Source organism: Pelophylax lessonae (genome assembly GCF_965119305.1).
Source record: "Pelophylax lessonae genome assembly, chromosome: 2".
Classification (NCBI taxonomy): Eukaryota; Metazoa; Chordata; class Amphibia; order Anura; family Ranidae; genus Pelophylax; species Pelophylax lessonae.
Window position 1 is genome coordinate 564,541,806 of NC_138769.1, and position 25,897 is coordinate 564,567,702.

The window sequence follows — 25,897 nt, forward strand, 5'->3', positions numbered from 1 at the left end:
GGTCATTTCTGGAAAAGAAGACCCTTCATTATGTTCCCAAAACCAGTTAAAGGAGGGACGTTTTCAGCCACAGCTGGGTAGGAGACCCAGTGAGGGCCAGGATGCCAAAGAGATGCATTTCGGGAAGTAGGGGGGTGCAATACTAAGGTAAGGGGGCTATGATCTGATAAACCCCTGGGTAAGTAGAATGCATCCAGTACATCCACCAAAAGCTCAGGGTTGGCAAAAGCAAGGTCAATTCGGGAGGCGGTCTTGTAGGAGGCAGAGAAGCAGGAATACGCTCTAGTATCAGGATGTTTCCACCTTCAGACCTCCATCAATCCCACCGCCTGTGCCCAAGTGGATAAGTCTGTGTAAAAATGTTTAGGGGGGACGGGTCTATCGAGATCAGATGACAATATAGCGTTAAAATCCCCCATGACCAACACTTTAGCCGTACAATACAAGGTAATCTTCTCCAGAATAGTGTATAACAAGGGATGAGAAAAGGGAGGGGGATATACACCGCTACAAATACAAATCTCTGTGACCAGAGAGTGAAAACCACAATCACATATTTACCCTGAGGATCGGTATGGATTTCCTCAAATCACACACAGAAATGCTTTATGAACCAGAACCGACCCTCCCCTAGCAAAGGTGGAGTACGTGGCATTAAATGCTCATCGCAACCATGGCTTCTTAAGAGCCAGGAGCTTGCTGCCCATGAGATGAATCTCTTGAAGGAGAATAATTTGAGGGCAGGGAGTTTTTAGGTATTGGAATAGCAAAGCTCTCTTAAATTTAAGAGTTAAGCCCTCGTACGTGCCAAGAAATTATCTTGAAAGAATTATATCTTTTTTAGCCATAACCGGGGGGGGGGGGGGGGGGGGAAGAAAATCCAGCAGGAATGAAGTTCAGAAAGGCATCTCAGGAACAGCATCCCCTTTATAAACCAGCACCAAACAGGAAAAACATATTGCCTAACAAAAACCAGAAACCTCATTAGCACCAAGGTGCATACCCTGCCCATAGTTGAACCCATTCCAAAAACAAGGAGGGGCCCAGATAGGGGCCTAGTACCCATAACAAAACAAAAGACAAATGGTGATAGTAGTCAAACTATGTCCAGGTAGACCTTAGAAGGATTCCAGCGTAGCACAGGTGTTCAAGGCCGAGAAAACCCAATAGGGGGGCACCGCCGGCCTATAGTCTAGACCCAGAATCCCGGGATTTAGGGGGCAAGCTATCGGACTTGGGCACAAGTGGTTGTGCAATCCAAAGAAGAGAAAAAAAAAAAGTCAGTCAAATAAAGCGTACTGGTCCGTAGAGAAGGCAACTGGAGCTCCTATTGTGTTACTTCTGCAGGACTGCGGTAGGTAGATATGATGAGCAAAGAATGAACAGTTTGGGAAACATACAGGGGGAATTAACATCATAGTAGCTCCCTGGATGAGGGAGTACATCCGCAAAACGTATCCAAGACGACATGAGGATGAAATCGGGATAAAATGTAGTGGTAGTCAGAGGACACTTGAGCGGACAGAGTTGAAGAGGAGTTCAGAAACGTATATGATGCCTTCACCGTGCACATCAAGCCAGAGGCCACCTGGGGGGAATCAAAGAACCAAACCTGGTCTCCGTCAGCAACCCTCAGCCTACAGGGGTAGAGCAAGCTGAATTTAATTCCCTTCTCCCGTAACTGGCTGCAGACATTCGTGTAAAATCTGCACCTCTGCTGTACTTCCTGTAAATAATCTGGGAAAAAGAGGAGCTTGGCGTTTTCATATTGCAGATCCGGAGTCGTTCGATCTGCTGGCAATATACAGACCCGGTCTCTGTAGTTCAGCAGGAATAGTCGCGGGGGGGTTGGGGCTCCCAGAACAGGAAGCCACAGTGGGACCCTATGGGCCCGCTCGACCACAAAAGTGGGGGGTACATTGCCAAGATTGAATAGGGAGACCAGCAGTTGCTCAACAGATTCAGCAGGGAGGTATGAGCTGGGCTCACGAGTCCCGGGAAAGCAGGTCACGGCAGAAAGTCAGCATGTACCAGCAGAGAAATGACAGGATCGGAGCTCCAGTGGTACAGGTCCATTCTCTCTGACATCCCGGCCACGCCACGTGTCCTTCATTTTTAAGTTTCCTGCATTGATACAATCAGTGCCTCCACAAGTGCTTTGGAGCAGGAGAGGGAAAGTGCCAAGCTGCTCGCTCTACGCCGTTCAGATGGGAAGAAGAAAACGTCTGTACCGCCGCCAAGCACTGCTCCTGTTGGCTACAGGAAACTGGCCACCCATAGGCTTCAATGGTAAACTTTGAAAACATGGCCGTCGAGCTCCCATGCATTAAACTATGGGAAAATGGCAGTGCCATACGGCGAGTGCGCCAACTCCCTGGGCCTCAGGGACACAAACACGTACCTATCAGTGAGGAGGGCTTAGCTAGGGACCCCCCTCCAGGCATATGGCCCATGAGAAATGGAGCCGCCGCAGTGCACTCCTACCCCCTCCAGCCACAGCTCTCACCCATCCCACCAATCAGTACTGCCACCCCAGTCAAAGGGGGAGGGGGTATCTAGTGCAGGTGAATCCACAAATGAGGGGGTGCCATCGGGGTAGGAAGGGCACATGGGGGACCAACCAACCTGGGGAGAGGCCCACAACCACCCCAAAATTTCCATAGGAAAAGGGGGACACTACTCACCATACCTTCGGAACTGGGCGGGCACCACTCTGGGCAGATCATCTCCCCACCTTGGAATAGGGGGTGCTGCGGGCCAGAGGTACGCTGCGACTCAGGCCGCGCTCGCTGGCCAGACTAGGGAGATCATAAGGATCTAGGATATCCAGTGCATCACTCAATTCGGCAGGATCTAGGATATCCAGTGCATCACCCAGTCTGGCAGTTGATTGTAGTGCTCCATGGAAAAGACTTGATTGTAGAAGAAAACAAAAAAAGGAAAAAAATGCCAGCCCAGGACCATAGATCCCAGCAAGGAGCTAGGGTCCTTACTCCTGACTAGGCGGAAAAAAAAACTAAAGATCCTATAGCAGGAAGTGGGAGTATACCCCCTGGGACTGCCCTTGGGGCGTAGTCAAGCTTTTTAAACTCTTTTCCGCCTAGTATCCTACTCCTAAGAAGAGCAGCATAACTCAAGGGTCAAAGAAAATATGGAGCTGTGTCCATCAATGAACGAAAGAAAAAATGCATCTCCCAGAAATTTTTACTCAACACAATTCCTTAATTTGTAAACTCATGTTATTTACCGCAAAATATAAATCAACAAAGTCTGTTAATGAAAATGTCACATAATTGCAATATTTTCATGTAGTGTAGCGAAATGGTTCAGCTCAAAGTGTGTTTTATTTGGTCTGTAGCAGCAGCAGCAGAGATCCTGGCTGTCACAAATAAAAAAGGAAGATTGACATCAAGCTGAAAACTTAGCAGGTTTAAAAAAGTAAAAAAAAAAAAAACGAATGAATGAAAGTCGGAGCAGCAACAAATCTAAAATTGTACATGCCCTATAAATATGGTAAAGACAAAATACTACTAACTAGTACCATTACTAATACTAAATGACACTTAGATTATTTTTCAGTTTTCTTGGCCACAAGAAAAAAAAAAAGCCCAGGGACATTCAAATAAAAGAAACCTGTAATTGTGACAAATGGGAGTTGAGGCAATAAAGCATTCGGCAGTGAGCCTAAGGGTGTGTGGGGTTGAATGCAGGATAAAGCCTGAATGAGGTCAGTGTTGTAAAGTAATGAATTGCCAGATGTATAAAAAGTCCATTTGTAATTAGTGCCAGCCTACTTTCAACACTGGAATAGGAAAGCATTGTTAACATCCTCCCTTCTGCGTTCCATTATATAATGATAGAAGGAACAGCAAGTACCAGCACCTCTTCGTACCCAGCTCATTTGTGCTGCAACAGTTACAAAATTCTTCATTCAGTAACCATAATGGCGGAAATTAGAAATTCAGTAACCAAAGTACAATCCAAACACAATAATGTACACCATAATAGGAATACACATTTTAGTTTATTCAATTTAAATTTTTTTGTTTTTAAAAGTTTTAAAAAAAACCTTACAAATCAAGAATAAGAAATACATTTTACAATACTAAGTAGAGATGCACAAAACAAAAAGTGGAGGATTAAGGAGGTGAGAATGACTAAACCAGGCCAAATCGCTCTGATCTTTTCCTCTTCTTTGCCTGGGGGAGAAAGCATACAAAATATTACCAAAAGAAAAAAAACATTTTTATCAGTGTGATCTGGAAATTAGTCTCCAATTGGGGGCAAGTGACATGAAGGAAAAGGTCTCATGATCTATTGAAATTGTATGTGCTACGTTAGAGAGATTTTTTTTTTTATCTATCTATCTATGCAATAATTTGAAGTTGTGTAAACAGAATTTTTTTTTTTTAAAGACAAGTGCACTTTCACTAAATAACTCCATAAACACTTATTTATATGGGAATCTATACAAATAACTGGCAATTGTCAGTTTTTTCTCTAAATGGCATGGCCAGAATGGACACATTCTGGAGCTAAATTGTGCACAGTCTGGTACATGTGTTGTGATGAAGAGAACCACCATAGAGAAACACAGAAGCCTGCCACATGTGCTGAAGACTAGTACTCCCATTATCCTAATGGTAGATCTTGTCCTCATCTTAATGCATGTTCAAGATTACATTTGAACATATAAAACAGAGTAGAAATGGGGGTCATTTAAGTGCAACAGGACATGATCACAAAGTTTAAATGTACCGTGTTTCTTGCAGGTTTTCTACAGGTTCTCAAATAGTTTTCATAATTCTCCTACTTAGAATTTAGGGCCCTTTCACACTGATCTGTTCTTCCAGTTTTGCCTTACCAAAAGTGAAAGAAAAATGCATGAACATTAAATCCTATGGAAGTCTTCACACAATTGTGGGGCAGTTTCATTTTCAAAAAGTTCTGCATGTTGCATTTTTGGTGCAGTACAAAAAAAAAAAAAAAAAAAACACATACAGTGGGGAAATAATTATTTGATCTCCTGCTGATTTTGGAAATTTGCCCACTTACAAAGAAATTAAGGGTCTATAATTTTTATCCTGGTGTATTTTAAAATGACAGAGACAGAATAGCAACCAAAAATCCAGAAAAAAAAACATGATACAAATGTTATACATTGAGTGGCAGTTCAGTGAGTAAAAAAAATAAATGGGGATTTTTGACTTCCCATAAAATCCATTTCTCCGAGTTTTTCTTTTTATATAATCTTTATTTATGTAAGGCTTTTACAAACTAAAAAGTATGCTAAACTAAAAAGATATACATGGTAATCATCCAATCAATGGCCAGTTAAACATATCAACAGGGTAGATTGCCTATCCTACAGATTTTCCCCATAGGCCAAACAGAGTTTAACCCTCATCGATATATAACCTGTACACTGGATTGGCACATCCAGAATTGGGGCCTTCAGCCCATCCAGGAGGTTATCAGCGTATAACATTGTGAATGTTGGACAGATACCACTTGACATGATAATTAAAAAAGGAAGAGAGCTTTTAAAAGAGAGAAGGAAAAAAAAAAAAAAAGGGGGGGGGGGTAGAGGAATCGGAAGCAATACCTCAGAGCACAGACAAGAAAATTTGTGCAAGCCAAGTTGGGGATGCTATGATCGTATTCAACACTGCCTGCGAATCTTTAGTGTTTATTGTGATTGGTGTGAGTGTCCAAGGGGTATTTGCCAGTCTGAAACGGGTACATTCAGGCATCAGAAATCTCTTCAGAATAATACATCCATCCTGACCATATATAGCAGAAGCGGTCTAACTGATCCTTAACAGTAAACACCCCTCATTCAGCTCCCATGATGTGGTTCACTTCTTTTTTCCACTCAGCCACTGTGGGGCAAACGGCCTGTTTCCAGTACCTTGGAATCAGGCATTTGGCTGCGTTAAAAAAAAAAAAGAAATGTTTAACATCCTATTTGTTGAACAATTAACCGAGGACTTGACATCATGGAAGAGAAACTGAAGAGGGGTAAGCTTGACTGGTCATATGGGTGTTTTCTGAATCCAGGGAGTTATTGAATCCCATTCTTAAATATAATATGCTGTCGTTCGTGAGTGTGTCCCAAGCACCAATTTAGACATATGAGATAGTAGATGCCTAGAGTCTGAGGATCGCACACACCAGGATTCAAAAGGGGATAGTGAACCCATTGGGCGTGGTAATGCCTGTAAAATTTGGAAAGAAAGTCAGTTGTCTGCATCTCCATGATGACATTGGGACGTGACTGTAAAGGGATTGAAGGGTGTCTAATGGCAGTAACCGCCCGTCAGGTGCAAAATTAGCACAAAACGTTTTCCCCTCCACCCCCCTGGAACAGAAAAAAAAAAAAAACAGTGCTATATAGAGAGATTCATAAAAGCGTTGAAATTCCCTAGCTATGGAAATGGAGCCAGCGGTTTGTTTGCCCTGTGCCGTGAGGGAATGGACATGTCGGACGGCCTGCTGTTTCCGCAGGATGCGCACTAACAGCTTCTTACGTTTATTGCCAGATTCATAAAAATGATGGGCCCAAAAGCGCAACTGGTCTTTTTCTCTGCATTCCAAGCATTGAGCTAAAGTTTGCCTAAGGGAGTCTAAAGTCAGACGTTTATGTTTTATCTACAGAGCATGGATTTTGGAAAGTCTGAGATCACCGGTTTCTCTTTTCTAAGCCTAGCCCCATGAGAGAGCAATTCCCCTCTGATCACAGCCTTGTGGCCCTCCCAAAGCGCCCGAGTAGACACCTCTTCAGAAGTATTACCTTCAAAATAATTTCGCAAGGAGTTTGTCACTGACTCCAGGATAGCAGAATCATCCAGGAGGGTCTTATTAAGTTGCCAAGTTCTTTCTTTCTAATGCGCATTGGGAGGGGAAAAGGAAAGCGACACCGGGGAATGGTAACTGACCCAATGGAGGAGGAGATCACATTAAATAAAACGGATCAACAAAAATTAGGTCCAGTCGGGAATATGTGTCATGTGTTTTGGAGTAATAGCTGAAATCCTTGATCCTCATGTTTGAAGTTCTTCAACTGTCTACAAGATGTAAATCACGAAGCAACTTCTTACCAGGTTTCAAGGCTCTATATCAGGGATCCTCAAACTAGGGGCCCTTAAGCTGTTGCAGAACTACACATCCCATGAGGCATTGTAAAGCTCTAACATTCACAGACATAACTAGGCATGATGGGAACTGTAGTTCCTGAACAACTGAAGGGCCATAGTTTGAAGACCCCTGCTCTATATAATAAGGATGTCTAGCCCAAGGAAGAATCAAGCAAGCAGTATTAGAAGTATCAAAACGCCATAGAGGGATGGGTGTCGTGTATGTTGAACTCGAGAAATGGATTTTATGGTTGAACTCGAGAAATGGATTTTATGGTTAAGTGCAAAAATTGGATTTTTGTAAGAACTTACCGTAAAATCCTTTTCTCTTAAGCTCATTGACAGACGCAGTCCTCTTGATTAATATCAATTGGGTTATACTGCCCTCTACAGGAGTAGGACACTAGGCAGAAGAAAACGTTCTGGCCACACCTTAGGGGCAGTCCCAGAGGGTATATCCTCTCTCTCTCTCTCTGCTACAGGATGTCAGTTATGTCACAAAGCAGTGTCAGAGAATTTAACCCAACCCAACTCAAAAATAGAGGGGCGGGTACTGCGTCTGTCAATGAGCTTAAGAGAAAAGGATTTTACGGTAAGTTTACAAAAATACAATTTTCTCTGTCGCTCATTGACAGACGCAGTCCTCTTGATTAATATCAATTGGGACGTCCCAAAGCAGTGCCACAAATGAGGGGTGGGATAACGGAAAGCCAACTAGAAGTCTTAAAGGCTCATCAAACAAAAGGATGAGACTCAACTGAAAACGCAACAGAAAAAAACCCTCGAGGTAGACCACCGGTCTCCTCAAACAGCGGCCTGCAGAACCTTGCGGCCAAAAGAGGCATCCGCCGATGCCAGCACATCAACTTTATAAAATTTTGTAATGTAAGGTATGAACCGACGACCAGGTAGCCGCCTTGCAAACCTGAACCACTGATGCCTGATGGCGGAAGGCCCAGGAAGCACTAAGCGCCCGAGTGGAGTGCGCCTTAACAGGGAACGGAGGAACCCGACCCTTAATAGAATAAGCCTGTACCACTGTCTGTCTGATCCATCTGGAGATAGTCGCGGCAGATGCAGGCAACCCCTTTTTAGGGCCATCCGTGATCACAAAAAGTGAATCCGTCTTACGAAACGAGTCCGTAGTATTCAAGTATACCCTGATCGCCCGAACCACATCCAAGGAATGTAACGCAAACTCCCGAGGATGACTGGGCTTAGGACACAGGGAAGGTAACACAATATCTTCATTTAGATGGAAATCTGAAACCACCTTAGGAAGGAAGGATGGATTCGGACGAAGAACCACCTTATCCCTATGAACCACCAGATATGGGGAACGACAGGACAATGCGGCCAGTTCTGACACCCTGCGTGCAGAAGTGATAGCCACCAAAAAGGCCACCTTCTGGGATAAAGTAAGCAAGGGAATCTCCCTAATATTTTCAAAGGGAGGTTTCTGAAGAACCGACAACACCAAATTTAGATCCCAGGGTGGTAAGGGCGTGCGCACCGGCGGAGCCAGGTGCCGCACCCCCTGGATGAAACTCCGCACCAAGGAATGAGTAGCCAGAGGCCGCTGAAAGAAGATTGCTAAAGCTGAAACCTGACCCTTGATAGTGCTCAAGGACAGTTTCTGCTCAACCCCCTTTTGCAGAAAAGCCAATACTCGGGCCACCGAGTAAGAACGTGGAGGAAACCCAAGAGATTCACACCACGCGATATAAGACTTCCATGTGCAATGATAGACTTTTCTGGAAGTCGCTTTCCTTGCTTTAATTAGAGTAGGAATAACTGAAGCTGACAACCCTTTGTCCTTCAGCACCTGGGTCTCAATAGCCAGGCCGTTAAAGCCAGCAATTGTAAAGCAGGATGGAAGATCGGTCCCTGAGACAGCAGATCCTCCCTGAGAGGAAGTCGCCAAGGAATGTCTGCGACCAGCCTGACCAGGTCGGCGTACCAGGCCCGACGAGGCCAGTCCGGAGCTACCAGGATAACTGGAATTCCCTCCACCTCTATCCTGCGAAGACGTTTCGGCAGCAATCTGAGAGGAGGGAAGGCATACAGTAGCTGATACTGCCCCCACGGGGCGACCAGCGAGTCTGCTAGAGGATCGCGGGAGCGAGCTACAAACCTCCGCACCTTCCTGTTGAGCCGAGATGCCAACAGATCCACATCCGGGGTGCCCCAATGAAGGCACAGTTGGTGAAATACCTCTGGATGAAGAGACCATTCCCCTTGATCCAGAATCTGACGGCTGAGATAATCTGCCTGCCAATTCTCCACCCCCGGAATGAATACCGCAGTGAGAGCTGGAACAAATCGTTCCGCCCAACGAAGAATGCTGGCCACTTCTATGGCCGCCAGAACACTCTTGGTGCCCCCTTGGTGATTGACGTAAGCCACTGCGTGGCATTGTCCGACTGGATCCGAACCGGGCTGCCCCGGAGCTGTTCGGTCCAGTGAATCAGACAAAGTCTGATCGCTCTCAGTTCCAATACATTTATCGGTAACCTGGACTCTTCCAGGGACCAAAGCCCCTGAGCAGATAATTTGCAGAGAATTCCTCCCCATCCGGATAGACTGTGGTGACAATCATCCAGTATATCGGAAGAAATTACTTCCCCTGGCTGAGCATCGGAGACCAAAGCCACCAGACCAGAGACTCCCTGGTCTGCTCGCTCAGTCGGATCCGATTGTCCAGGGAATCGGGATTCCGGTTCCATTTGAGAAGAATCTCCTTTTGAAGGATTCGGGTATGGGACTGGGCAAACGGTACTGCCTCGAAGGAGGCCACCATCAGTCCCAGGGCCCTCATGCAAGTCCGAAGGGAAGGCCAGTTGACGGACAGCAACAACTGAGTCGTTGACTGAATCTTCTGGAGTTTCTCCGCAGGAAGAAACACTTTTGCTAGGGATGTGTCTAAAATTAAGCCCAGATATTCCAGCCTCCTGGTGGGAACCAGAGATGACTTCTGCAGGTTCACCAGCCACCCGAACTCTTGCAAAGAGATCATAGTGATCTCCAAGTTTAGCAACAGAGTATGCGGAGACTCCGCACGGAGAAGATGATCATCTAGGTAACCTAGAATCGATATGCCCCGCTGTCGCAACAGCGCCAAAACTGGGGCCAACACCTTTGTGAAGACCCGGGGAGCAGAGGCGAGACCAAAGGGTAACGCCGCAAACTGATAATGGTTCTCTCCTACGGAACAACGAAGGAAACGCTGATGTCCTGCGTAAATGGGAATGTGAAGATAGGCATCCTTGATGTCTAAGGATATGGACGCCAGAAAATCCCCCTGATGCAGGGAGACCACTACTGTGCGAATGGGCTCCATCTTGAATTTTTGTACCCGGACAAAATGATTGAGTGCTCTTAAGTCCAGAATTGGACGCACCTTGCCCTCTTTTCTGGGTATTGTGAATAGGTTCAAATAGAACCCCTGAAAACGTTCTGTCCAAGGAACGTGGACCACCACTCCTTGTTGCATCAAATCCGTTACTGCCCCCCGCAAAGCTTTTAAGCGATCCGGGGATAGTCGAATATTGCAAGGGAAGAATCGCACCGGTGGAAGTGATCGAAACTCGATCTTGTATCCCGACCGTATGACTTCGCGAACCCATTTGTCCGGGATTCTGGAAAGCCATGGATCCGGAAACCGGTGAAGACGTCCCCCCACCCCAGATATGGGTGGGGGCGCACCTTCAGGCTTTAGTGGTCTTATCTTCAGCTCTGGAAGAGCCGGACTTTTGTTTACCCGACCAGCGCCCCTTGAAACCCCCTGGAGGGGCTTTGGAGGACTTTGCCTTATCGCCCGCCCCAGCGGGGCGAAAAAACTTTTTGTGAGCGGAAAAGGAAGGCCCCCGTCTCTGACGAGGTCCTTTACCCTTAGTATTCTGTGGCAAAAAAGTGCTCTTGCCCCCAGTGAGATCCTTAATCTCATCCAAGGTGGCCCCAAACAGGCGATTCCCTTGAAAGGGGAGATTAGCCAAAGCTTTTTTGGAACCTTGATCCGCCGACCAGCACTTTAACCACAACACACGCCTGAGGACCACTGCTGAAATCGATACACGCCCCAACAATGGAGTGGCGTCCAGAGCGGCGTCACAGACAAACTGTAGCCCTCGTATCATCTGCTCCAGCAAGTCCGATACTGCCGGGGGGATACTTCTCCCCTCTAGGTCACGGCGTAGCAACTTGGTCCATTCTGTCAATGTCTGTGAAACCAGACCAATGGCAACCACTGGCCGAAAGGCTGACCCTATCAGGGAAAAAATGGAGCGGGATAGAGCTTCCACCTTACGATCCACCGGATCCCTAAAGGACGGAGCGTCATCCAACGGGATAACAGTAGCTTATTTAGTCTGGAAATCGGTGAATCCACCAATGGTGGTACTGTCCATTTTTTAAGGAGGGATTCCTCAAACGGATAGCGCCTAGCAATCCGTTTGGAAATACCAGGGGTTCGTTTTGGACGACCCCATTCCTCTTTAATTATATTACCAAAACATTTGGGCAAGGGAAACACCTTCGCCATTTTGGTAGGTTTGAGAGTACCAAAAGGAATTTCAGTATCAGCTACCTCTGCCGGTGTAACCTCAAGTCTTAAGGTTTCCCGGACAGACACAATTAGGGCATCCACCAACGCTTCTTCTTGTGCTATGGCAGAGGCAGAAACGTCCTCCTCACTATCTGAGGAGACGGTACCCGAGACAAGCCCCAGAAGAGGGACCTGCAGCCGCAGCGATAGGCTCAGAATCTGTATCTGATAGGTCAGATGAAATAGGGGTAGGCGGGGGTCGTTTCTTCGCCCCCCGTCCCTGACAGGCCACCTCCACCCGGGATACAAAAGACTCCAGGACCGCTGATAATGCATCTATAGTGAGTGGAGAGTTGGAGGGTCCCGTGGTCACCTCGAGGGGATCAGGTGGGGATACGTGTGTCGCAGGGTCCATGGCAAAGCCAGGAACCTCTCAGCAAACAAATGACAAAATTTGAAACTAAAGAAAAAAAATGTTTTCTCTTTAAAGTAATCCCTCAGCGCAATATCGCCCCTCAGTGACCGCTTTGGAGCCCCCACAGAGAGAGAAGAGACACCCCCAAGGCTTACCACCTGATGCACAGAAGTTCCTACCGGACTGCTCTCAGCGCTGTCTTTACAGGACAGGAAGTCTTGTGGATTGATTTACCCGGGTAAAGGAAGCGGCCCCGCCCCTTCCAGCACTCCCACCGCTGCTCCACGAGGCTGGGTGGATCCAAGATGGCCGCCGCCATAGCGGGGACATCTAGGCTATGCCAAAATGGCGGCCCCGCGTGGCCCACGATAGAATGGCGCTCCGCGCGTCTGCAGCCGACCGAGTTACACTGGTAACGCCCGCGGCCCCATACCTGACCATTTTAATCATGGGTTCCATGCTGCAGCCGACCGATCGCTCCAAAGGCTGGTGTTCCGTGCTGCAACCGACCGAACCACCGGTAGGTATCTGACAATCTGCATACTCGTCTTAGTGAGAATGCCTGCGGGCGCCATCCCCATCCCTGACAAACCTCGAAAGGATGTTGTTCCGTGCGCCCTGACAAACCTTAGCGATAGAACGGTAGGTGTCTGACAAACTGTATATCCGAGTTACTAATAATGTGGCCCTATACTCCATCCTTTACAAACCCTAGTCATGGATCCTTTGTCGTGACTTTACAGGATAGTAAGCTCTTTAACCAAGCCTCCTGGTGTCTTTACAGGACAGGTCTTACTTACCAACCCTTAATCGGTGGGCAAGATAGGAGGAGTATGTTTACAGGATAGAGGGGAACCCGGGACTATGAGGGTCCGATTATCCCACGGAGGGGTCCGCGTCCACCCGACAGAGGGAGAGGGGGAACCTTCTACTTACCATACCGAAACCGGCGGGCACCAACTCCTGACAGAACCCCTCTCCACCGCGGTGGGGGGCTGTAGGCCAACACAGATGCCGCGACTCCAATTCAGATTGGTCGTAGGCGTCCTGGCGAGACGTTTAACTCGCAGGGCCAGTCCCCGACCAGTGGGACTATGTCGCGGCCGACCCAGCGCGGAGCTAGGGCCTGCACGCGTTCGCAAGCCGGCTGGGGTGACCACTGGATCTCAACATCCAGCCCGTCGCCCAGCTCCGGCATAATTGCTTGAATGTGTCGCGGCCGACCCAGCGCTGAGCTGAAATCAGCACGCGCTTGTAGGCCGGCTGGGGTGACCACTGGATCTCAACATCCAGCCCGTCGCACAGCTCCAGCATAATTGCTTGAATGTGTCGCGGCTGACCCAGCGCGGAGCTGGAATCTGCACGCGCTTGTAGGCCGGCTGGGGTGACCACTGGACCTCAACGTCCAGCCCGTCGCCCAGATCCGGCATAATTGCTTGAAGATCTCACAGGAACAACTGGAGAAAAAAAGCTAACTAAAAAGGATCTAAAAAAAAAAAAAAAATCTTGCCAGGACCGAAGATCCCAGCAAGGAACTTAAGTCCTTACTCCTGACTAGACAGAAAAAAACTGACATCCTGTAGCAGAGAGAGAGGGGATATACCCTCTGGGACTGCCCCTAAGGTGTGGCCAGAACGTTTTCTTCTGCCTCGTGTCCTACTCCTGTAGAGGGCAGTAAAACCCAATTGATATTAATCAAGAGGACTGCGTCTGTCAATGAGCGACAGAGAAAATCCCATTTTGTCTTTAATTCGGACACAGAGCTCCATATATCCATAACTAGTGGTGCACCGAAATTTCGGCAACCAAAATTTTCGGCCGAAAATGGGCCTTTCCCCATTTCCGCCGAAAATGAATGGCCGCTAAAAGCTGTAAGAAGTGAGCCCTTCACTTCCCTATTAGGCGGGTATCTCCGCTGACCGCTCCGCTTTGTTCCTCCGCTGGTGCCCGGCTGCTTTAGTGTGAGCTACACTGGTTGCTAGGATGGCCAAACGACTGGCATCTAGCAACCTGTGACGTCCCGCGGAGAGGACCCAGCATGCACAGCGGATCCTCCTCCGCGCCCATTACAGTGCTCCACCCACCTCCTCCCTTCATGTGCTGCGGCGGGAAGGAAGACAGACTGTACGACAGACAGCTAGCTTCTTTGCTTCCACTGGCTACGCGGGAAAGGATGGGCGGAGTAAGGAGACGGCCATCCAATAGTAGCACAGGGCAGGTAGGAATTTCGAGCGGCAAAAGCGAAATCTTTAAATCCGGGAGGGGGCGAAAAATAGGTGGGTAGAGGCTTGAGGCACGGAGCGGGTGAGGTGATGCCTGCACCCTCTTCTCATGTGGTGGGGCTGCCTGTACTATGTGGCGCCATACTGAGGCCCGCCTGAATTTTCTCTCCATCCTTTTATGTGCTGGATGGAAGGGCTCTTATCAATCTGCTGTGGGCAATGGTGGCAGTCGTATGCCACTTTGGCTCGCTTGAAGATAACTGAGGGAGAGAAAACGCTGCAATCACTGGCCAATCAGGGAAGCTCAGAATGAGGAATGACATATCAACGGGAACTGAGTGTCCAACAGTCCTGATATCTGGGAGTGGAGATCAATGTGTGATCTGTACGTGATCCCCCCCACCCTCCTCCAATAATGCTTGTCTTCCTCTCACCTAATTTCCCACCCTGCTGTCATTGGTGAGAATGTTGTCTACTTAAGTTCAGGTGAGCACAAAAATGTATGTGGCCAATATTTTCATGGATCCCCTCCCCCATGGCACTGATGATGCTGATCATTACCTCATAACCTGACGCCTTTTATTAAAACATAGCCATAGAGCCACTCCTTGAATCTAAAAATAGATATGGGCTCCCTTTTTGCATCTGCGCAAAGCAATGTTTGTGCTCTAGGGCCTAATTTGTTACAAGTTGAGTCAATTTATTAAATGCACTCTTTTAAAAGACAACTGTCAGAAAAAAATAAGTAATGTTCAACTGAAAGACTGCCTCAGGTGTATGCATTTTAAAAAGAAATGCTTTAATGAGAATATAAATAAAGTAAGACTTTCCTGGAAGCAACACTGCATTACTTCAAGGTCCACTAAACCACTTTTTTCCCTATAATAATTTAGCTCACAATTAGATACTTGATTTTACAAAACAGCCTGAAAATGCACTTTCAAAGACAACTTATCCCTTCCACTTTCCTTGCCTACAATTTGAATACAAGAGATAGTTTAAATACTGCCCATGCAATGGTTGTCTGTCCTAAACAATCCCTTCTCTTATGGGATCAACTGGAGTCCAACTGAGGTAGGTATGCACACACAATCCTGCGACTCTACAACACCAACACTGCCAGCAGGTTCATAAACACAAACCTTCCACTCAACTCAACATTCTTGTTAAAAGGTGGAAAAAAACTTACTGTAATACAGGGCAAAGAAAATTTGGGGGGAAAAAAAAAGTCATTTTTGGTTTTCGGCTTCTGTTTCGGCCCAGAATTTTCATTTCGGTGCATCCCTAATCATAACTACTGGGACGTCCAAAAGTAGTGCCAAAAGGAGAATGAGGGGTGGGGAAAATAGCCCAAGGCTAAACATAAGCGTCCTAGCCAGGACACAGGAGCCTTAACTGGGTCACAGGAGACCCATATGAAATAAAAATGTAAAGAAAAAACACCCCTCAAGAGGGAACAGCCCCTCTTAAACAGCAGCCTGCAAAACCTTGCGGCCAAAGAAAGCATCTTCAGATGCCAAAATTTCAACTAGAATTTGGTGAAGGTATGCACCAACGACCAAGTGGCTGCCTTGCAAACTTGAGAAACTGACGCTTGATGACGGAAGGACCAAGAAGTACTCAGCGCCCGAGTAGAATGTGCTGTGATAGGGAAAAGAGGAACTTGACCTTTATTAGAATAGGCCTGAGTCACCATCTGTCTGATCCATTTGGAGATGGTAGCTAAAGAAATACAGATACACCAGAATCGCCCGAACCACATCCAAGGTATGCAAAGCAAATTCCTTCGGATGAGCCAGCTTGGGACACAAGGAAGGCAACACAATGTTCTCATTCAAATAGAAGTCAGAGACAACATTGGGCAGCAATGATGAACAGGGACGAAGAACCAATTTATTTCTATAGACCACTAAATAGGGGAGTATGACAGGATAGTGCCACCAACTCAGATACCCTGCAGGCCGAGGTAATAACCACCAAAAATGCCACGTTCTGGAGCGTAGGCAGGGGAATCTCCCTTGGGAATTCTCAAATGGAGGTTTCTGAAGAACCCAGTGTACTAAGTTTAAATCCAATGGCGGCAAAAGTAACCGTACAGGTGGAGCTACATGTCGCACCCCCTGAATGAACGTACCAACTGAAGAGTGCGTGGTTAGGGGTTGCTGAAAGCAGATTGTGAAGGCAGACACCTGGCCCTTGATGTCACTTCAAGGCAAACTTCTGCTCAACGCCCCGTTGAAAAAAGGCTAAGATCAGAGCCAGAGAAAAGGATCGAGGATGAGCGCCAAATCGACAAGAAATGTACGTTTTCCACTTACGATGGTATATCATCTTGCTGGTGGTCGACTTTCTTGCCTTCACCATAGTAGGGATCACTGATCCAGACAAACCTCTATGCCTTAATACCTGGCTTTTAATAGCTAGGCCATTAAAACCAGTGACTGCAAAGCAGGATGGTAGATCAGCCCTTGGGACAACTGGTCCTCTTCGAAAGGGTAGCCCCCAAAGGGCGTTTACAGCCACCAGAATGATTGGAAGACCCACGCCATTGGAAGAAGCTTGAGCTGAGGAGGATACTGGCCGTGCCCCTAGGACGCCTGTGGCATCTGCCAGAGGAACTTGTGACCTTGCCACAAACCTCCAGTGGAGCTGAACCTGCTAAAGGAGCTACATGTAGGACTGTGCAAACAGAACTGTTTTGAAGGTGGATACCACCACACACAAAACCTGAATGCAATTCGGGAGAACTGTCTGTGTGACAGCAGCCGGTGAATCACAGCCTGTGGGGTTCCTGAAGTTGGTCCAGAGGAAGGACTACCCTGGTCAGAATTAAAATTAGACCTAGGTAACAATTTCCTGGACAGGGATAGAGGGGACTTAGGCAGTTCGTCACCTTAACCTTTGCAGGAATTGGATCTGCAAAAGGAGATTTGGGACCTAAAACAGCCGAAATGGATAAACTTTGCCCCCCTCATTTGGTACCTCCAAAAGAATAATTTAGTGGATCCACTTGGCACTCATGGAGGTCCACGAGGCTGGAAACCAGCGAAGATGTCCCCCCTCTTCCAGTAATGGGTGAGGGCAGACTTTCATGCTGAAGGGGTCTTGTCTGAGGGTCCGGAGAAGCCAGCTCTAGACTTACCAGACCAGGGTTGCTTGGAACCTCCCAGGGAAGATTTGAAAGACTTCTTTCCCTTAATCTCAGCCCCAGAAGCACAACATTTTCTATGGGCTGAGGAGGGGGCCCCCCCCGTCTGTGATGAGGCTCCTTCCCTTTCCTAGACTGTGGCAGAAAGGCACTCTTCCCCCCCAGGGGACCCTTAATGAGGTCATCCAGAGTAGCCCAAAACAGGCGATCACCTTGAAAGGGCAGATCAATGAAAGCAATCTTAGAGGCTTTGTCTGCGAACCAATTAAGCCACTGCACGCGCCCAATCACCACTGCTGAAACAAAGTTTTGACAGCAAGAGAGCTGTATCCAAAGCTGCATCACAAAAACAGCAGTCCATGGACCAACTGGTCTTCTAAATCAAGATAAGCAGCAGGAACCTGCTCATCCCCCAGGCCCTGGTGCAAAAGCTTGGCCTATTCAGTTAGGGTCTGAGACACCAGGACTTAGGCCAAGACTGGTGTCAATGCCGAACTAGCCATAGTAAACATGCTGCGTGCCATAGCCTCCACTTTCCTGCCAGCCAGGTCTTTACAGGATGGGGAATCCTCTACTAGGATCATGGTTGCTTTATTCAAGCTGGAAACAGAAGGGTCCACCATGGGTGGAATAGTCCACTTTTTTTTTTCCTCATAGATAAACCTATCAAAATAAGGCACATAAGAAAACACCTTTGGAGTGGTAGGTGACTTATGCATACCAAAAGACACAGCCACGTCCATCGCCACATCAGCAGCATCCTCCATTTTTAAAGTCTCACGCACTGCGGTGTGCGGTAATAAGTGCGTCTACCAGTGCTTTTTCATTCGCTGCTGCGACCATGGAGGAATCATCCTCACTATTGAATGGATCTGGGGGTGTAGTATCAAGCCCCCTTGATGGGCTGAGTCCACGGCAGCATCAGGCTCAGAACCAGATGAGACTGACTGAGCAAGGGGAGGCGGGGAACGCTTCCTCCTGGGCCTTTGCCCACATGCTGCTTCCACCTGTGATACTAAGGACTGTAGGACCGCTGTCAGCGCAACCATGAAAAGCTGGGGTTCCGAAGGACCTGCCACCACCATGAAGGGGTCAATGGGGGAGATGTGACCCTGAGGCTCCATAAGGAAAAGGAAGACCTTGCAGTGCAAAAGAGCTTTTGGCACCACTAAAGGATCCCCCCAATGCTCAGGGTACTTATCAGTAGAGGCAGTGCTGTATCTTGGCCTAGGCCGACAAGGCCCAGGCCTAGGGCAGCACTTTGGAGGGGGGGCAGCAAAAAATTTGGACTTGTGTTTGCTGCCACTGATTATTTCACTTATTTGTATAAGGACTAAGGACTTTCTATTTATTATACAAATAAGGGACATAATCCTAGGATTACAATCAGTGGCAGCAAACACAAGTCCAAATATCTTAAAAGAACTGATGGGGCTGCACTGATGGTCGCTAATATGCTGCACCGATGGGCACTAATTTGCTGCTCTGATGGCCACTAATGAGTTGCCAATGATGGGTACTGATAAACTGCACTGATGGGCACTAATAAGGGCTGCATGGATAAGGCAGCACTGATATGCTGCACTGATGGGTATGAGGCGGCACTGATAAGCTTCACTGATGGGGCTGCACTGATATGGTGCCCTGATGGGCACTGATGGGCACTAATAGGCTACACTGATAGCCACTGATGAGGCAGCACTGATAAGCTGTACTGATGGGCACTGATATGATGCACGGATAGACTGTACTGGAGGCGACTGATGGGGCTGCACTGATGGCCACTGATGAGGCTGTGCTCATATGCTGCACTGATAGACTGTGGTTGTGGTTTACAGATGACAGGGCGGGTCATAAACAGGAAGGAGTGTGGCCTTTACAGGAAGGGGTGGGTCATATTTCAATTAGGGGGTGCGCAAGTTTAGTCAGGCCTAGGGCAGCACAAAACCTAAATACACCACTGAGTAGAGAGCGATAACAGGGACCCTCCCAAGGACTCCAGCAACCCATGAAAGCCATCTGCTTCATATATCCCAGGACAAGAAGAGATGAAAGTGGTAGAGGAGGCGCTCCGGCCTCTGCATGAGGTTCCGGCCATCTCCAGAGTCTGGCCGGACTAAGGGAAAATGGCCGCCATGACGTTAGACTTACCAAACATGGCCACAGGCTGCTGAAGCGTGCCTTCCACACCGTTGCGCCCTTTGCAAGGGACCTCCCCCCACCAAAAGGTACTGTACACCACCAGGCAGGGACAACATTTAGGGGAACTCTGCTGTGCACTCTGCACTGGGAACCCCCAAACCGCACCATACCCACACACAGTAGGGCATTCACCTAGGGGTCTCCACTGCGCCCTCTGCACTGGAACCCCCTCCCCCCATACCGCCAGGGCAGGACAAACACTACCTCAAGATCTTTACAGAAGGGGAATGGCAGGGGAGACCCCCAAGAGTCACCGCTGCCTGCCCGAGAGAGGTCCAACCATCACAGGAGGGTACCCGCATCCACCCCAAAATGTCTAAAGGGGAGAGGGGGGACTGTACTTACCCTTCCATGGTGCGGGTGACGCTCCCGACAGGAACTTCTCACCACTGAAGCGGGGGAGCTGTCGGCCAAGGGAACGTTTGGACTCGGACCAGCGCCCGGTTGTATGCGACCCTGCAAGAAGTTTAACTCGTGGGCTAGCTTCTGTCCGTAAGTTGATTGTAAGGATAATTATGAGAAAAGCAAAGGGATCAGCCCAGAACTACACAGGAAGAGCTTGTGAATAATCTCAAGGCAGTTAGGACCACAGTCACTAATCAAACCATTGGTAATACAATACACCACCATGGATTAAAATCTTGCAGCGCCCGCTAATGCCATCTCCTATAGAAGGCACATGTTCAGACCGTCTGAAGTTTGTCAATGAACATCTAAAATGATTCAGAGAAGGATTGGGAGGAAGTGCTGTGGTCAGAGGAGACCAAAATTTAGCTCTTTGGCATTAACTCAACTTTCTGTGTTTGGAGGAAGACCAAATGCTGACTAGGACTCTAAGAACACCATCCCTACAGTCAAGCACTGAAGTGGGAAAATTATGCTTTGAGGCTGTTTCTCTGCTAAAGGTACAGGCCCACTTTGCCGCATTGAAGGACCAATGGATGGGGCTATTTATTGCAAAATCTTGGATGAGAACCTTCTTCCCTTAGCCAAAACACTGAAGATGGGTCTTCCAGCATGAAAATTACCCAAAACATACCACCAAGGCAACAATGGAGTGGCTCAAGAAGCAGCACATTAAGGTCATGGAGTCGCCTAGCAAGTCTCCAGACCCTAATCCTATAGAAAATGCATCGATGGAGCTGAAACTTCAAGTTGCCAAGGATAGCTAAGAAACCTTAAAGATTTAGAGAAGATCTGTAAAGAAGAGTGGACCAAAATCCCTCCTAAAATGTGTACGAACCTGGTAACCAAATACAAGAAACGTCTTACCTCTGTACTTGCCAACAAGGGTTTTTCCACCAAGCACGAAGTCATGTTTTGCCTGGGGATTATTTTACTCACTGAACTGTAACTTAATTTAAAACATTTGTATCGAGATTTTTTTCTGGATTTTTGGTTGATACTTTGTCTCATTTAAAAAACACCCATGATCAAAATGATAGACCCTTAATTTCTTTGTAAGTGGGCAAACTTACAAAATATGCAGGGGATCAAATCAATATTTTCCCCACTGTATACATGAATGGAAAATTCTTCAAAAACATCAAAATTGCACCCGTAGTTGTGTTTTTGGTGCGTTTGAGTCACATGTCCTTTTTTCAGAAGTGTAAAATGACCAAAAATGCAGCAAACACGCATATGCATTTTTAACACATTTTAGCAATAGAGCAGTATGAAAGCATTGGATTGGTGCTTGGACATGGTGCTTCTCTGCACTGTCACTCTGCATTTGCTTCGGTTTCAAACCGAGGCAGTCCTGCATGTATACAAGATCAGTTTACGTTAATGCAACAAAACTGCATACTTAGGGGGATATTATTTAAGAAAAGAAAATTGCATAGGGATTCGGCCTTTGAAATTGCATGTAAATCTGTTCTGTGCAAAAACCAATATTGATATATACATTTTAGATATGTTTTTTTAATACAAAAAATATAATGAATCAAAAATAATCCCTCATTACAGCCACTAGATGAAGCAGACAATCACAGAGGAAAAAAATAAAAAAAAATTCCTATGAATTTTTCATCTCTCTCAACTCCATCTAGTGGCTAAAATGCAGGATTTTCCCGATTCTATTTCGTATAAGATTATTATCTGACCTGGAGAGAAAATAGCCTAATAACATTTCGTTTTGCTCCAAATTGCATAGGATGAATACGCATGCAGTTTCACAGAATGAAAATCTCTTTAGAAATAAAATTAACCCCTTGATTTAGCTCGCCAAGCTGTATTGTGATTAAGAGTACAAAGCTGGATTTTTTTGGATGAATAGGTGTGTTGCGGCTTCTGATCAATGTTTATTAGAGTCTGTTTTTGTTATTAAAGTATAAGAAAGCTTCAGGCAGACGTAAAATGTGCAACAAAGACCCATATTAACCGCTTCCGGACCACCCGCCGCAGTTATACTGCGTCAGGGCGGCCCTCCTGCACGAACCGACGTAGGTATATATACGTCAGTCAAGCGCCTGCAGCTAGGGGGCGAGCTCCCGCCCCCACTCGTCAGCGGGGACTCCGATGCATGGGGTTGGCGACTCCGATTGCTGTCTGATACCCGCGATCGTTCCCCACTGAGAGAGAAGACCGTTCAGCTGTTGTAAACAGCTGACTGTTGTTCTCTCTGCAATGATCACAAAGCTCCTGTGATCCTATATAGGAACACAGGTCTCTGATCATTTCACAAGCTACGCCACCATACAGTTAGAAACACGCCCCTAGGTACACATTTAACCCCTTGATCACCTACTGTGTTAACCCCTTCCCTGCCAGTGTCATTTTTACAGTAACAGTGCATATTTGTAGCACTGATTACTGTAGTAATATCACTGGTCCCCCCAAAAGTGTCGCAAATGTCAATCAGGGGTCCGATTTGTCCACTGCAATGTCGCAGTCCCGCAAAAAAAAAAAAAAAAAAAACGCAGATCGCCGCCATTACTAGTAAAAAAAAAAAAAAAAAAAAAAAAAAAAAAAAAAAAAGACAAATCTTTCCCGTAGTTAGTAGATGCAATAACTTTTGCGCAAACCAATCAAAACACGCTTATTGCGATTTTTCTTACCAAAAATATGTAGCATAAAACAAATTGGCCTAAAATGTTAAAAAAATTTTGATTTTTACATTTTTTTGGGGGAATTTCATATAAAAGAAATGTGAAAAATAGTCATTTTTTCAAAATTGTCGCTCTTTTTTGGTTTAGAGCGCAAAAAGTAAAAATCGCACAGGTGATCAAATACCACCAAAGGAAAGCTCTATTTGTGGGGAAAAAAAATGACAAATTTGATTTGGGTACAGCATCGCACGACCACGCAATTGTCCGTTAAAGTAACGCAGTGCCGAATCGCAAAATATGGCCTGGTCAGGAATGGGGTAAAATCTTCTGGTCTTAAAGCGGTTAAAAATACACTCATTGAGAATTTTTTTGTCAAAGACATGTAAGCTAAATACATTTTGGCCTAAATATATGACAAAAATTGAATATATTGGATTTTTTGTTAACTTTCAAAGTAGAAAAATAGTTATTTTTTCAAAATTGTCGCTTATTTTTATTAATATCGCAAAAAATAAAAAAATCGCACAGGTGATCAAATACCACCAAAAGAAAGCTCTGTTTGTGGGGAAAAAAGGACGTAAATTTCGTTTGGCTACAGCGTTGCATGACCGCGCAATTGTCAGTTAAACGTCGCACAGTGCCGAATCGCAAAAAGTGGCCTGGACGTAAGACAGCAAAATCCTCCGGTGGTAAAGTGGTTAAAGTAAACTAATTCTGTAGACATGCAGGACTGTGCCTCAGTTTGCAGCAGAAGCAAGTGCATAGAAGTCCCATGTCCAATGACTAAAAATGGATTTTTGTAAAATCTTACCGTAAAATCCTTTTCTCTTAAGCTCATTGACAGACGTAGTCCTCGTTGATTAATAACAACTCGGGTTATGCTGCCCTCTACAGGAGTAGGACTAGACAGGAAAGAAAACGTTCTGGCCACACCCTAGGGGCAGTCCCAGAGGGTATATCCTCTCACTTCCTGCTACAGCAAAACAGTTATGTCACAAAGCAGTGTTTAGAGAATTTAACCCAACCCAACTCAAAACAGAGGGGCGGGTACTACGTCTGTCAATGAGCTTAAGAGAAAAGGATTTTACGGTAAGATTTTACAAAAATCCATTTTTCTCTGTCGCTCATTGACAGACGTAGTCCTCGTTGATTAATAACAACTCGGGACGTCCCAAAGCAGTACCACAAATGAGGGGTGGGATGACAGAAATCAAAATCCAGAAGGCCCAACCGGAGCCAACCAGAAGCATCAAGGACTCATCGAGCAAAAAGATGAGACCTAAGTGAAACACCCAACAAACCCTTGAGGTAGACCAACAGTCTCCTCAGATTGCGGCCTGCAGAACCTTGTGGCCAAAAGAGGCATCCGCCGATGCCATCACATCAACTTTATAAAATGTTGTAAAGGTATGAACCGACGATAAAGTCATCGCCTCGAAAACCTGGATCGCTGACGCCTGATGGCGGAAGACCCAGGAGACACTAGGCGCCCGAGTAGAGTGCGCCTTAACAGGGAACGGAGGCTTCCGACCCATAATAGAATAAGCCTGTACCACCGTCTGACTGATCCATCTAGATATGGTTGCGGCAGACACAGGCAACCCCCTTCAAGGGCTATCCGTGATCACAAAAAGTGAGTCCGTCTTACGAAAACAAGTTCGTAGTAGTCAAGTGTATCCTTCTGAACCCCATCCAAGGAGTGTAATGCAACTCCCAAGGATGGCTAGTCTTAGGACACGGGGAAGGTAACACAATATTTTTATTCAGATGAAAACTCTGAAAACCACTTTAGGAAGGAAGGATGGATTCGGAAGAAGAACCACCTTATCCCTATGAACCACCAGAAATGGGGAACGATAAGATAATGCGGCCAGTTCTGACACCCTGCGTGCAGAAGTAATGGCCACCAAGAAGGCCACCTTCTGGGATAATGTAAGCAAGGGAATCTCCCTAATATCTTCAAAGAGAAGTTTCTGAAGAACTGACAACACTAAATTAAGATCCCAGGCGGTAAGGGTGCACGCACTGGCAGAGCCAGATGTCGCACCCCTTGGATGAAATTCCGCACCAAGGAATGATTAGCCAAAGGTTTCTGAAAGAAGATTGCTAACGCTGAAACCTGACCATTGATGGTGCTCAAGGACAATTTCTGCTCAACCCCTTGTTGCAGAAAGACCAAGATTCGGATCACCAAATAGGTATGTGGGGGAAATCCAAGAGATTCACACCACGCAAATATAAGACTTCCATGTGCTGGAAGTCGCTTTCCTTGCTTTAACTAGAGGTAGGAATAACTGAAGCTGACACTCCCTTGTCCTTCAGTACCTGGGTCTCAATGGCCAGGCCATTAAGCCAGCGATTGTAAAGCAAGATGGAAGATCGGTCCCTGAGACCGCAAATCCTCCCTGAGAGGAAGTCTCCAAGGAGCGTCTGCGACTAGCCTCACCAAGTCGGCGTACCAGGCTTGACGAGGTCAGTCCGGAATTTCCAGAATAACTGGAATTCCCTCCACCTCTATCCTGCGAAGAAGTTCCCGCAGTCGATTGGATCCGAATCAGGCTGCTCTAGAGCTGCTCGGTCCAGTAAATCAGACAAAATCTGATCGCTCTCAGTTCCGATACCCTATTGGTAACCTGGATACTATCGGAAGGAATGACTTCCCCTGGTTGAGCATCAGAGGCTCCCTGGTCCGCTCGCCCAACCGGATCCGATTGTCCAGGAAATCGGAATTCTGATTCCATAAGAAAAGAATCTCTTTCAGGAGAATTCGGGTATGAGACTGGGTATACGGTACTGCCTCTAAGAAGGCCACCATCCGTCCCAGCCAATTGACGGACAGCAACATCCGAATCATTGACTGAACCTTCTGGAGTTTCTCCGCAAGGAAAAAACCTCTTGCCCAGGATGTATCCAACCTTAGGCCCAGATAGTTCAGTCTCCTGGTGGGAATCAGGGATGTGGGAAAGCGAAGAAAAACGCTGATGTCCTGCGATGATGGGGATATAAAGATAGGCATCCTAAATGTCTATGGACGCCAGGAATCCCCCTGATGCAGAGAGGCCACCACTGTTCGGATGGACTCTATTTTTCCCCAAGTCCAGAAATTGGACGCACCTTGCCCTCTTTCCTGGGCATTGTGAACAGGTTCGAATAGAACCTCTGAAACCGTTAAATGTTAGCA

At 46.7% G+C, this 25,897-nt stretch overlaps 1 protein-coding gene across 2 annotated transcripts in view; it reads right to left on the reverse strand.

The window, feature by feature from the left end:
• Positions 1 to 4,005: 4,005 nt before the first annotated feature.
• SARNP (SAP domain containing ribonucleoprotein) overlaps positions 4,006 to 25,897 on the reverse strand; it is a 179,355-nt gene continuing 157,463 nt past the window's right edge. For both annotated transcript variants that reach the window (XM_082247115.1, XM_082247114.1), the window contains one exon: positions 4,006 to 4,199. In XM_082247115.1, the coding sequence (XP_082103241.1) occupies positions 4,158 to 4,199 (42 nt within the window). In that variant the 3' untranslated portion in view covers positions 4,006 to 4,157. The remainder of the gene's footprint in view (positions 4,200 to 25,897) is intronic.